This window comes from Aethalodelphis obliquidens, unplaced genomic scaffold, assembly GCF_003676395.1.
Source record: "Aethalodelphis obliquidens isolate GAN/ISIS:26980383/991018 unplaced genomic scaffold, ASM367639v1 scaffold13, whole genome shotgun sequence".
NCBI lineage: Eukaryota > Metazoa > Chordata > Mammalia > Artiodactyla > Delphinidae > Aethalodelphis > Aethalodelphis obliquidens.
In genome coordinates this window covers 1,042,710-1,056,984 of record NW_020837957.1, presented here as the reverse complement: position 1 = coordinate 1,056,984, position 14,275 = coordinate 1,042,710, and the positions used below count along the sequence as shown (strand labels likewise).

Here is a 14,275-nt window from a genome sequence, read left to right as displayed (position 1 = left end):
AGAGTCTGACCTACTTCAGTAAATGCAGCTGACACTGGCTATGAAATTAGTACTTAAGTTTTTAAAACTGCTAAAGTGCCCTTAAAGCAACCCAGAAGACCAACCCAACTGTACCTATGGGAGCTTCACTTGGGAAGGGCAAAATGGATTCCTTCTACTGTGATTAATTCTACAAATTCATTTACATGAGATTCAGAATTACATAAAGAAAACGTATTAATGTACATTTACAAAGCTTCAATTTTGTCTCATTCTTAGGAAAATGGGCTTAAGCACCACTTAAATGTTCATTTTATTAATTGCTGAACTATTCAGAATTATGTTAGAATTTAAAAAACAAGTAGTTTCTTTGATAACAATACATACTAATTGCCTTTACATTGAAACTTTAAACATTCTAAGGGAAGAGAATTTGGTTAAAATTTTCCATAATAATCCCCCTTTTATATATTCTTAGTGAGTGAGAAGAAACATTACAAATAACAATGGGTAAGCTGAGAAACTATACAGTATGTGCATTTCAAAAGAAGAAATAACGGACTAATACTAACAAAGCTCACCTGAGCTTCCTCACTCCAGTGCTTCCTAATTACAATCTTAAAACAAGAAAAACAGAAAGCAAACTAAAATAAGCATGTTAAAAGCAAATTATAACCAAAATAAGTATTTTAATTAATAGAGGGGAAAAAATCTCAACGGAGTCACAGATGTTACACTCATTCAGTAATCTTCCCAGCCTCCTCTGATATAGAAGTTCGTCACACGTGAACACTAAATGTCACACTGTTTATGATGGAGTTGAGAACTCTGACAGAATCACCATTTTTCTTAGTATTTAGCATTTTTATTTTTCTTATCTGAAAAATGACAAAAATATACAACAACCACCTACAAAAGATGCTACAAATATTTTAATATGCAATAACAATACTCCTCTTACATAGTGATCCAAAAATACTCCTGTTCTGTTGACTTTCTTAGAAGACAATTTAAGAGTAAGGTTTAACTTTTTTGTTTTTGAAGTATAGTTGACCTACAATGAGGTGTTAGTTTCAGGTATACAGCAAAGTGATTCACTTATACATACATATATATCTATGCTTTTAAAAATTCTTTTCCCTTATAGATTATTACAAGATATTTAGTATAGGTCCCTGTGCTATACAGTAGGTCCTTGTTGGTTATCTATTTTATATATATATAGTAGTGTGTATGTTAATCCCAAACTCCTCATTTATCCCTCCTCTCCCTTTCCCCTTTGGTAACCACAAATTTGTTTTCTATGTCTGTGAGTCTATTTCTGTTTTATAAGGAAGTTCATTTGTATCATTTTTTTTAGATTCCATACACAAGCAATATCATGATATTTGTCTGTCAGGCTTACTTCACTTAGTACGATAATCTCTAGGTCCATCCATATTGCTGCAAACAGCATTATTTCATTCTTTTTTTGACTGAGTAATAGTCTGTTGTACATATTCTTTAACCATTCATCTGTCAATGGACATTTAGGTTCCTTCCATCGTATATACTACTGCAATGAACACTGGGGTGCATGTATCTTTTCAAATTATAGTTTTCGCCAGATATATGCCCAGGAGTGGGATCGCTGGATCATACAGTAACTCTATTTTTAGTTTTTTAAGTAAACTCTATACTGTTAAGAGTAAGGTCTAAAATAAGTAACAGGACTTTCCTGGTGGCGCAGTGGTTAAGAATCCGCCTGCCAATGCAGGGAACACAGGTTTGAGCCCTGCTCCGGGAAGACCTCACATGCCACAGAGCAACTAAGCCCGTGTGCCACAACTACTGAGCCTGCGCTCTAGAGTCCACGAGCCACAACTACTGAGCCTGCATGTCACAACTACTGAAGCCCGTGCACCTAGAGCCCACGCTCTGCAACAAGAGAAGCCACCGCAAGGAGAAGCCCGCGCACCACAACGAAGAGTAGACCCCGCTCGCAGCAACTAGAGAAAGCCCGCAGCAGCAACGAAGACCCAACACAGCCAAAAATAAATAAATAAATTAATTAATTAAATAAATAAAATAAGTAACAGGAGTCCTGTTTTCAGATGAGGGAAGTAACTGAGTAAACTCAGACTTTAGGAGAGAAATGTTAGAATAAGTAATGTATGTAAGCCACAGGGATAGAAAAGTATTATATACGCATGCTGTCCTCTACTTGATTCCCATTAAGCATTTGATTATGTATACTAGTAATACTGAAATGGTGTGATTTTTTTTTAATTATTTAACTCTATACCCTGATATTAATTTAACTTTCTCTTGAGATAAAGAGTGCAAAGAAAATAATATATCTGTCAAAATTAGAAGACTAAAGGAAAATTAGAAGACATAGAGGATTGCAAACTAAATAATGATCAGGAGTAATACAGCCTGAAGTAAGAAAAGGGAATGACTATCCAAAGGACCAGTTATGGATTGAAAGCAAAGGTAACACAAATTACATATTTCATATGACAACTTTTAACTGGGCTTTTCCTCAGCACTCCTTTATCCCATTCCAGCTACCAATTAACTCCCTCCTTCCATTCACTAACAAACTTCCTAAAAGTTGCTATGTCCACTTATTAACTCCCATTTAGTCCATTATGGTCTGGTAGTTAGGAAGCTCACAATGGCATCCTAGTGATCCTTTGTCTATTTTAAATTTTCATTCTACTTGACATGTCTAGAACTTGACACTGCTGGCCAGTCCTTATTTCTTAAAATTCTCTAATTCCCCAGCTTCCAGGATAATAACTTCTCTGGGCTCTACTGTTATATGATTCCTTCTCAGTCTCCTTTAATCATTACCCCTTCTCTGTGAAGATGATCAGTGGTTAAACCCGTTTTCTTCTGTACTACAGATGCTCCCAACTCTGTGGCTTCAACCATCATCTCTATCAACCTTTTGTAAAAATCAGAATAACCTGTGGAGCTTTAAAAAATACAGATGAAACTAGTTTCCAGCAACATGGCAGACTCAGAAGGTCAGAAAAACACCTCCAATACAGGAAAAGTATGTATTTTTTAATTATTTATTTTATATATTATACATGTACAATTTTAATATATGGCTGAATCAGCAGCAAAATAAGAGAATTCCTTAGAGGCCAGAAACAACAAAAAAAGCGTAGACCCAGAAGAGTAAGCATTTGTCCTGAGGGAATCCAATGATCTTTGGTGGCCTATACCCTAGGTACTGAAAAGCTCTATGCCATAAGTAAGGAGGCAAAGCCCTGAGTACTTGAACAAGTAGGAATTCAATGTCAGAAAAATCTCTACTAGGATTAAAAATACAAAGCCTCTGAGGAGATGGTGAAGATAGTATTTATCTCTGCCTTGGCTCTTGGTATTACAGGAAAAAAGAAGTCTCCCAAAAATTCCTAACCACAAGCCTGCACTCACCCAGTTTGGGGCCTGAATTTACATCAAGTATTTGCCAAAGGAATCTTAAGATGAGAATTCACTTTGACTTTTGTTAAAAGTGCCCCAGGTGCCTGGGAGGAGGCAACCCAAACCCTCTGTGGAGAAATACACAGTAAACTGAGGCCTCAAAGAATTCTCACAGATAAAAGTTCTAAGTAACATGAGCTCACAATTTTAAAAAATCACTAAACTCATGAAGAAACAAAATAACATAAGCAAGAGTCAACAACAAACTATGAAATCAGACTGCAGGTATTAAAATTTTCTGATAGGTAATATAAAATAAGCATGTTTAGTATGTTTAAAGATATAAGAGAAGACATTAAGAGTATGTTGAAGAACAAGAGATCTTCAGAAATGATCAAAAAGATCTGAAAAGGAAACAGGTAGAAGTTCTGGAAATTAAAAATGTAATAGTTGAAATTTGAAAACTCAATAGACAGGTTAAAAAAAAACAGATTAAACACAGCTAAAGAGAAAAGTAATGAACAGGAAGACAGATCTGATGATTATACAGAAAGCAGTATGAAGAAACTATGAGAAGGGAAAGACAAGCAATTATGAGGTATAGAGAGAATGAAAAGACCCAACATAGTTTGAACAAGGAGAATAGAAATGAGAGAGATGCAATATCTGAAGAGATAACAAAATTATGAAGTCAATGAGGTGAAGAAACTGTTGTCTATTTTATTCTCTGCTATATCACCTACCCTTGGCATAAAGTGAGTGTCCTACACACACCTGCTGAATGGTTAAAAGAACAAAGATATAACATATATCTAACCAGAGTTCTACAAGGAAGAAAAAGTATGAAAAGAGACGGTTGGCTGAGCAGTTTCTAAACAGACACAAGGTACCATTCCTTAGAGCCAGAAATCCCAAAAAATCCTAAGATAAAATTTTTAATATTCACATGTAGATATACCATAGTGAAATTGCAGCAAGAGAGAAAAGACAAATCACCTACTAAGGAATAACAATTAAAATGACAGCTGATGTCTGAACATAAGCAACAGAAACTAAAAAACAATGAGAGAAGATTTTCAAAGTATTAACAGAAAATAACTGTCAATACAGAATTCCATACCCAGAAAAACTTAACAAAGAGCAAAATAAAGGTATTTTCAGACAAAAATGGAGTTTGCCAGCAACAGACTCTCACTAAAAAAAAAAATACCTCCCAAAAAATACCTCCCAGGAAGAAAGAAAATGATCTCAAAGGAAGATGTACTATGTAAGAAGGGTAAAAAGAAAATGAGGGTAAAACTGGGTAACTATAAATTGTATAAAATAACAGTGACTAACATCTAAAATCATGAAAGAACTGAAATCCTAGGCAATAATACCATTTTAATTTGAGGCAGAAGGTGAAGATCTGTAACTAGAGTTAAAACATTCTAAGGTCCTAGTGTTGTTCAAAAAGAGGATATAAATACGAATTTTAGGTTTTGTTAAGTTAAATATGTATGTGAAAATCTCCAGAGTAAGCCCTGAAAGAACAAAATAAAGTATAGCTTCCAAATCAGTAGGGGAGAGAAAATGGAATTAGGGAGGGGAATTGGTTAGACATATTTAAATCACAGGGATTCAGAGGTAGAGGGTAAGAGAACAGATATACCAAGCAAAAATTAACCTAAAGAAAACTAGTAAAGCTATATTAATTTTACAGGAAATAGACTTTAAGACAAAAGCATTACTGTAAATAAACAGGGACATGACAATGATGTCATGAAATTCAAGTCACAAGGAAAAATATTCTAAATCACCTAATAATATAGATTCAAAATATTCCAACAAAAATTGACAGAACTACAAAAAGAAACTGCAGCTCTCTCAATAACTGGTAGATCAAATGGGCAAAAATCAGTAAGAATATAAAAAATTTGAATCAAAACAACTGATATTAAGTAAATGGATATATGCAGACTATTAAACTGGAGAATATATATTTTAAACCAAAAACAATTCCAGTCTTGAGTACTATTCCAGATTTTAGGAAAGAGGGTATACTCCCTAATTCATTTTATGTGGCTAGCACACCCTTGATAACAAATCTGACAAAGGCATTTTAAGGAAGTAAAATTGCAGGCCAATTTTATTTGTAAGCATGGATGCTAAAATCATAAAAAATTAATAAGCCAAATCTATCAATATACTTTAAAAAAAGATAATATAACACAAATAGAGTTATTCTAGGAATGCAAGGTTGGTGCAATGCTAGAAAGAACAAAAACATACTCAATGGTATATTAAAAGCATCTATTAAAATTAGGAACAAGAGAAAGAAGCCAGAATCACTACTTCTATTCAACACTGTAATAAGGTCCTAGAATTAAGAAGACAAGAAAAAGGAAATAAAAAGGGTAGGAAGTAGAAAAGAAGAAATAATACTGTCATTATTCATAGATCACTTTATTTTACACAGAAGATCCAAAAAATACTTCAGAGAAATTATTAGAATTACAAGTTTAGGAAAGTTACCAAATATTAAAAAATAAACCACATTTTTATACCCCTGGAAAAAGCATTTAGAAAAGCAATTTTTTAAAAGATACCATCTTCAATGGTGAGGAAGAAAAGATATTTAAGACACCTAGGAATACATCTAAGAAAGGATGTATAAGACTTTCATGTAGAAAATATAAAATTTTGTTGAAAGACATTAAAGAAGACAAATAAATGGAGAAGCATACCATCTTAATGAATCAGAAGCCCTACCTACTATGGTAATGATTGTCAATTCCACCCAAATTAATCAATAGTATAGAATATAATTCCAGTCAAAATCCCAACAGGGTTTTTCATAGGACTTTAACAATCTGATTTTTAAAAAAGACATATATGGGGAATTCCCTGATGGTCCAGTGGTTGTGACTCGGCGCTTTCACTGCCATTCAATCCCTGGTCAGGGAACTAAGATCCCATCAGCCCAAAAAAAGGACACGTGTGTACTAGCTTTCTATTGCTGCATAACAATTATTACAAAATTAGCAGCTTAAAACAATATTCTTTTGTAAACTAATAGTTCTACAGGTCAGAAGTCTGGGTGGGCATAACTTGGTTCGCTGTTCAGGGCTCACAAGGCCAAAATAAGGTGTCAGCCAGTCTAGAAGCTTACCTGGAGGCCTGGGGAAAGAATTCAGTTCCAAGTTCATTCAGGCGATTGGCTGCAGGTCTGAGGTCGCTGTATCTTGCTGGGGGCTACTCTCTGCAACTAGAGGTCACTCCTATTCCTTATCACATGGCCCCCTCCATTGTCAAACCAGAAAAAGTGCTGAGTCCTTATGATCTGAATCTCTCCAGGGTTCTCTTCTACTGTCAACTGGAGCAAGTTCTCTGCTTTGAAGGTCTCATGTGATTACAGTGGGCAAACCTGGATAATCCAATGCAATCTATCTTAAAGTCAATTATGTCATATGACATAACATAATCACTCCCAAATAGATCTCATCATTTTCACAGGTTCTGGGGATTAAGGCAGAACATCTTTGGGGGACCATTTAAGAAATTCTTCCTACTACAATATGAAAGAGAAAAGCCCAGAATAGCTCAGACACCAGTGAAGTGGAACTATCAGGTGGGAGAACTTGCCTCACAACATATCAAGACAAGGTAAAATTATAGTAATAAGACATGGCCGTGATGAAACAATGGATCAGAATGGAGAGCCAGAAACAGACCCTTGTGTGTATGAAAACCTGATATAGAAAGAGCTGGTAGTGCAGATTTATGGGAAAGGATGGACTATTCAATAAACGAGCTGAAACAACTGTTTTTATCCATGTGAAAAAAAAAATTTTTAATGGCTCCCTAACTCACATGTTATACATAAAGTTCAGTTCTAAGGAGATAAAGACTTAAACAGGAAGGACAAATCTTACTTTTTTTTTTTTTTTTTTTTTTGTGGGCCACTTAACACGGCTTGCAGGATCTTAGTTCCCTGACCAGGGATTGAACCCACGCCCTCAGCATTGAAAACGCAGAGTCCTAACCACTGGACCACCAGGGAATTTCCAAATCTTACAATTTTTAGAAGAAAATTTTAGAAAAATATCTTTGTGACCCAGAAGTAGGGAAGGATTTCTTAAAGATACAAAAGCACAAATCGTAAAGGAAAAAGATTGGTAAATTTCATTATTTTAAAGTCAAAAATTCTTGTTCACCAAAAGACACTGTAAAGTGTGAAAAGATAAGCCATTACCTGGGAGAAGATATCTGCAACTTGTACAAAGGTTAGCTTCCAGAATACAGAACACATAGGAAAAAAACAAAAGACAAAATATAGAATACATAAGAAAAAAACTAATATAAATGTACAAATGACATAAGCAAATATCACAGAGAAGGAAATACAAATGACTAATAAACACAAAAGTATGCTCAATCTTTTAGAAATGAAATTCAAAATAAATAAATGAATTCAGCAATGAAGGAAATTAAAATTAAAATCACAATAAAATATCATTTCACACACTCCAGCCTGGCAAAAATTCAGAAGTTTAACACTACCAAATGCTGTGAAGAATGTGGAGTAATAGGAACCCTCCCACTTGGGAAGTGCCTCAATACTAGAAAGGCTCAGAATGGACCATCTACATAAAATTGACTCTAGGAATTGGCACAAATGATTTCTGGTTCATCTCTTGCACTTGCTTTGTTCTAGCTCTGAGGTTAGGCATGAGCTTAAAGAGAAATTGGACAAAATACGATCTGTCTACTTTGATTCTAGCCAAGAAAAAGAAGTCCTGCTATTGGCCCTGCCAAGGTCACCACCAGGCTGCATTTGGAGTATGAAGCTAGAAACTAACTCTAATAACAAAGTGTTCTCTGTGACCAGCTGAAGATGGATTTATGTGTTCCTGTGCCCCCAGCCAAAGTGCATCTCCCAAAATTCCCGCTTTTTTATATGACTAAAATGCACCCAAATCTTAACATAACCAAAAGAGAATTCATTACCTTCCCCCACTGAATCTGCCCTACCTCTCAGTTTTCAGTCTCAGTATCTCTAAACTTAGAAACCAGACTCATTCTCAAACTCTTCCTTCTTATTTATCCTTGCATACAATTAGTCATTAAATTTTGCTGATTTTTACCTAATATGGCTCTCAAATTTAGTCACTTAGTCCAGGCCCTCATCATCCCTTTCCAAGACCACTGAAACCAGCTATGCATAACAACTTCAAATAAGCATTATAAACATACATGAGGCCACTGCACATAGATGCTACCATCAGTCTCTACACGTTCTACTCCAAACACCATGCTGCCTCTAAAGCTGTCTTCTTAAAAAACAAATCTGATTATGTGAGTTCCCGGCTTAAAAACCTCTACTGCCCAAAAGATAAATCCCTCACACGTTACTTCAGCTCACAGTCTGCCTCAACTTTATTTCTGCCACCCCATCTCTTACTGTTCCACTTATCATGCACCCTGTATTCCAGTCACACCTACATCCTCACCAAACCTCAAAGAACTCTCATCCCTTGGTCATGCTATTTCCTCTTACTGGAGTACTCTCCTCACCTCCTTTTCTGCCTAGTAAAATTCTTCCCTCCTTTTTAGAACAAACTTTAATGTTATACAGCAAATCCCCTACACACTAATGAGTTCCATTCCGAGAGCACGTTCGTTAAGTCCAACAAAGTTAGCCTAGGTACCCAATTAACACAATCGGCTATATAGTACTGTACTGTAATAGGTATAATACTTTTCACACAAATAATACATAAAAAGCAAACGAACACAAAAAATAAAGAAAACATTTTTAATCTTACAGTACAGTACCTTGAAAAGTACAGTAGTACAGTACAACAGCCGGCATACAGGGGCTGGCATCGAGTGAACAGGCAAGAAGAGTCACTGACTGGAGGACGGAGAGGAGGTGGGAGATGGTAGAGCTGAAGGATCGTCAGTGATAGGAGACAGAAGGCAAGCTGCAATTTCACTCAGCCCTTACGTTGACGGCACAGGTTCTGGTTCCTTGCTGGATTCAATTCTACCTACCCTCTTGAAGAAACAATCCAGTGATGTCTGGGCAGTAGCTCTTTTTTTCTCGTCATAGATGACACGGTAGCACTGAATTGCATTCTGAATGGCTGTTGCAACCTTCGTGTACCATTCTACGTTCAGGTCCTGTGCCTCAAAACTAACTGCCTCCTCAAATAAAGAAAATCCCCTTGCCACTTCCTGCGTCGTGAATCTCTTCGGTTCTTCAGTTACTTCTTCTTTCTCTTGTCTCTCTCCGTCCTTTCTCTGGGCCTCCAATTCCTGGCACTTCTTAGCAGTACCAGCTATGTCACTGCTGCTTTTACACTTGCTTCTGGACTTCCTGGGCTTGAAATAAAGATACTGTACTACTGTACTCTATACAGTACTGTACAGTAAAGTACACAAAAGCACAACCACTTGTAGAGGATGCACACACGTGATAAGGTACGCCAGTCACGTGAACTAATTTACATGATTGGACAGGCGAACACACGTCCGCGTCTTTGAAAGTTCACAATTTGAAGGTTCGTGTGTAGGGAACTTACTGCATTCTAAGCCTTTCTCATCTGAATTAGAAGTCCCTTGTGCTCCCAGTCTACTTTGTTTATACCACACTATATTTTAATGTAATATATACCTACATGTCTGCCCTACCCACTAGACTGTGAACTTCTCTAGGGAAGTAAAAGTGTGATTCTAAGACCCAATTACAACATTTCGGCGGGGGGGGGGGGGGGGTTCCCACACACATCCAGCAAGCAATTCTCTGGACACCACCTGGGTATCCTATATCTCAACTAAATTCTGACACTATCTACCTGGAGATAGCATTAGATCCTATAAGTTATGGGTTCAGTCCTACAAGACTGCATCCCACACCCCACACCCACTTCAGACACCACTGTCAAGACCCACTGCCTACAGGTTGCAGGTTGCCCCCTCCAACTCAGGGTGTCAATGGCAAATCCAGGTTATCACACGTACTTCTGACTGACAGGCTATAGATCAGAGGTACCCACAATCTCCTCTTTAGGTTCGATCAATTTGCTAGAGTGGCTCACAGAACTCAGAGAAACATTTTTCTTAACTAGATTACTGGTTTATTATAAAAGGATGTAAGTTGGGAACAGCCAGATGGAAGAGATGCATAGAGCAAGATGTGGGGAAAGGAGAGCAGAGCTTCCATGCCCTCTCCAGGCATGCCACTCTACCCACATCTCCACGTGTTCACCAACCCAGAAGCTCTCCAAATTCAGTCCTTCTGGGTTTTAATAGAGGCTTCATTACATAAGCATAACTAATTAAATCACTGGCCATAGGCAATGATTCAATCTCTAACCCTTCCCCTCCCCTCCCCAGAAATCAGGGGGTGGGATTGAAAGTTCCCACCCTCTAAGCATAAGGTTGGTTTGCCTAGCAACCAGCCTCCACCCAAAGCCACCTCATTAACATAACAAAAAACAACTTTATCATCTCACTTAGAAAATTCCAGCAGTTTTAGGAGCTCTGTGCCAAAACCACAGATGAAGACCAAATATATATGTCTTATTATGAATCACAATATCACAGGTACATACCATGTATTATTCTTGGTCACCCTAAAGACCAGACCTAAAGATATGATCACCAGCAAGACCTATTTTTGCTGCACAGCAGACACTCGGTAAATACTCTGGAGTTAAATGATCTGATGTCAGGATCAAATGAGAAAACAGTTATGAACCACTAATGTGCTGATTATATTCCTACATTACTAAAAATAAAGCACAATCCATACATATTACCTCAATCCTCACAACAACTCTGTTAAAGTACATATTAATATTCATACTTTGTAGAAGAGGTACACAAGGTTCATGAAGATTAAGAACCTTCTCCAAGATCAGGCAGCCAACAGGTGAAAGGACTAAGATTTGAACCCAAGTCTATGGCTGCATTCAAGTGATTTTACTTCCTCAATATTCCTTAAATTCATTTCTCCATCTTTCAACTAACTGCCTTAGTTCAAGACTTCTTTCTCAGAGGCCAGAGAGCAGAGTTAAAGCACTGACTCTGGAATAAAATATAACTATATTTGAGTCCCAGTTGTCATTTATTGGTTGTCTCATTTTCCACTTGTAAATTAGAGATAATACCTATCTTCAGCGGTGTGGTATTAAGGAAAATGCTCAGTGTCTAGCATTTGGTAAATACTTAAAAAAGAGTAGCTCTTACTTCTATTATTAAGATTGTCTCATTTGTCTCTTTACACCCAACCTTCTTGCTACAATCATTTTTTTTTACAATGAAAGTTATTTTTCTAAGACACAAATAATTTCCCGAGCTAACTGTATAGCCAAACCTCTAGCCATCCCTCCCCATCCTTTTCATTCCTTCTTTTTATGCTATCCAATACCAAACACTTCTAACCATGCTCTCATGCCATCTACCATGTCTTTGCACATGTTCTGCTGTCTAGAATATCTTCCCCATTTCATTTGCCTAGCAAATTCCAACTCATCCTTCAAACCTTGAACTCAAAAATCATCTTCTCTGAAAAGTTTTCTCCAGTGCATCCTGATCACTCATTTCTCTATGTTACCTTTGAACCTCACACATACTTCAACATTAGAATTATCACATTGTATTGTGACTACTTATCTACTAAAATGTGGACTCTTTAAGTACTGGAGCCGTTAAATATTTAAGTATTCACCTGGAATTTCTAGCACGTAGCATAATGCCTGGAACATGAGAAGTATTAAATAAATACTCACAAGGTTAAATTTAATCACATCCCCAGCCTCCAGGACCACACTCCATCAATTCCTCCTCCTTTTCTCTCACATCGTCCCCAATCTTATTCTCCACTGATCTCTCCCTTTCAATGTAGTAACATGCCTTCTCTACCCTAAACAAACAAAAAAGCCTCTTTTGATTCTGCTCCCCCTTTGAAGTACTAGCTCATTTCTCTCTTCAATGCCTAATAGATAATTGTTTCTCAACCTGTCACCTTCCCAGTTAAAACACATCTTTGTTTTATCATTATCACAAAGCCCATGCTTCTATTTAGCTCTTATACAAATTCTATTTATTAGAATTAGATGCTTAAGTGTATTTTCTTGACTACACCAATAAAACCTAAAATTCTTCTCTGTCCCGGTCAGAAGACTATAAACTATTACCAAAAACTAAAAACCTCAAAAAACAAACAAGAAAAATGATTCAGAAAATTATTTACCTATCTTAAACAAAAAATGCATTACCTGAGTAAGAATTAAGAGAAACTGTCCACCGTACTGTTAGTCCTAGTAAGACAACAGCTGTCATCAAGTAGCATTTCTCCATATTTCTTCTCAAATTTAGGGAGAGGAAAAATAACAGGACCAATGCTGGAATACTTTTAACACGCAGTCAATCACTTCTTTTCTTTTTTTTTTTTTTTTTTTTTTTTTAATCACTTCTTTTCTTGATCAGAGAAATGTTATCAATTCTTTGGAATCAGGAATTTGAGAGGATTTTAAGTGATGCTTTGTTTCCAGTCAAATACTGATTTTTATGTCTATGAAGAAAAAAAGAAAAAAGATACCAAGAGTTAGCTGAGCATAGTACCTACAACAACAAACCCATTAAACCAAGTAGAAAGATGGAGAAGTGGGGGAAGCGGAGGTGGGGAATCGAGGAAAGGGGATAATTTTAAGTTCCTTATCCCCTAGTCCTCTAGTTGGGAAATGTACCTCAAAATGTAGCTCTCCCTATTAAATGTGACTCAATATATCTAAAGATATAGTAAGGATCTGCTCTCACAAGGAAATATTTCTGAGTGAAGAAAAACAACACAGATATGTAGATAGTAGGTCAGTTCTAAACAGAGAATTTTTACCTACAGGTAAAAACAAGACCACAAAGATAAACAAAGGGGTGATTTTACCTTTGGTGTAGACAGAAAGAGGACTTTTATCTTTATATTCAGCTTGAGAAAATCTTCCACTAAAGTAATTTATGTAGTTTGATTTGTCTTTTCTTCCAAAATATACTTGAACTAACTACACCTACTTTCCATTCTAGAGAATGAACCTTTGTCAGAATCAATAAGAATAGCCCCAACTCTTAAGAGAAAATACAAAAGCAGTAAAATATAATTAACCACTTACATGCTTCATTTTTTTTTTTACTTTTTCCCTATTGGGTCGGGGTTCTAAAAGTTCAAAGATTTGAAAAATTATGGGCCGTTTTAACCACAGGATATAATTTAATTTACATATATTCAGAAAAATGCAATTAATATATAAATGAAAATTTTAGGGAAAAATTGGCATATTCTACCTACAGGTCAAAAAAGTATTTTCTTACTTAAAAATAGCAAGGGACAACTCTAGAACTAATAAGTCTAGCATCTCAATCAGGTAGAATGACTCAAAGCATTTAATAAGGCCATGTGACTATATTATTCAAATTTGGTTTATGTAAATTCCCTTTTTCTTTCCTCCCTCCTACTGCATCCACCTTTGATCATTCCACTGTTCATTAGAAATTCTACCACAGAGGCAAGGTAGGAGGAAAAATTAAAATTAAATCACTTTCCGATGTTGATTTCAGGTTTGACACAGTTTATAGGCCATTTATAAACTTTTCAAATCCTTTTTTAGTCTAACTCGAAAAGCCCCTTTTAACAACGCATTGCACTATATATTTCAGAATTGCAATACAACACTCTATTTTCTGCTGAGATATCAAGTTTAAAATTGACTTTACAAATGCTAATTCCTGGATTTAAAAATACAGCTTAACTAATGTTCCATCTTGGAAATTTAAATCACTAATACAAACAAGTTAAATCAATAATCCACAACATGTAATAATCATAATAAACTTT

The 14,275-nt window shown here is 36.1% G+C and overlaps 1 protein-coding gene across 6 annotated transcripts in view; it reads right to left on the bottom strand.

The window, feature by feature from the left end:
• Nucleotides 1–12,971, bottom strand: part of ALG6 (ALG6 alpha-1,3-glucosyltransferase) — a 55,992-nt gene extending 43,021 nt beyond the window's left edge. For 3 of the 6 annotated variants that reach the window (XM_027113967.1, XM_027113971.1, XM_027113972.1), the window contains exons 1-3: nt 12,871–12,971; nt 12,666–12,831; nt 7,634–7,669 (exon numbers count right to left, since the gene is read on the bottom strand). In XM_027113967.1, coding sequence (XP_026969768.1) covers nt 7,634–7,669; nt 12,666–12,747 — 118 coding nt within the window. In that variant the 5' untranslated portion in view covers nt 12,748–12,831; nt 12,871–12,971. Of the gene's footprint in view, nt 1–551; nt 597–7,633; nt 7,670–12,665; nt 12,832–12,870 lie in introns of those variants that run through there. The other 3 variants (XM_027113968.1, XM_027113969.1, XM_027113970.1) reach the window with 3 other exon arrangements.
• Between the last annotated feature and the right edge of the window lie 1,304 nt (nt 12,972–14,275).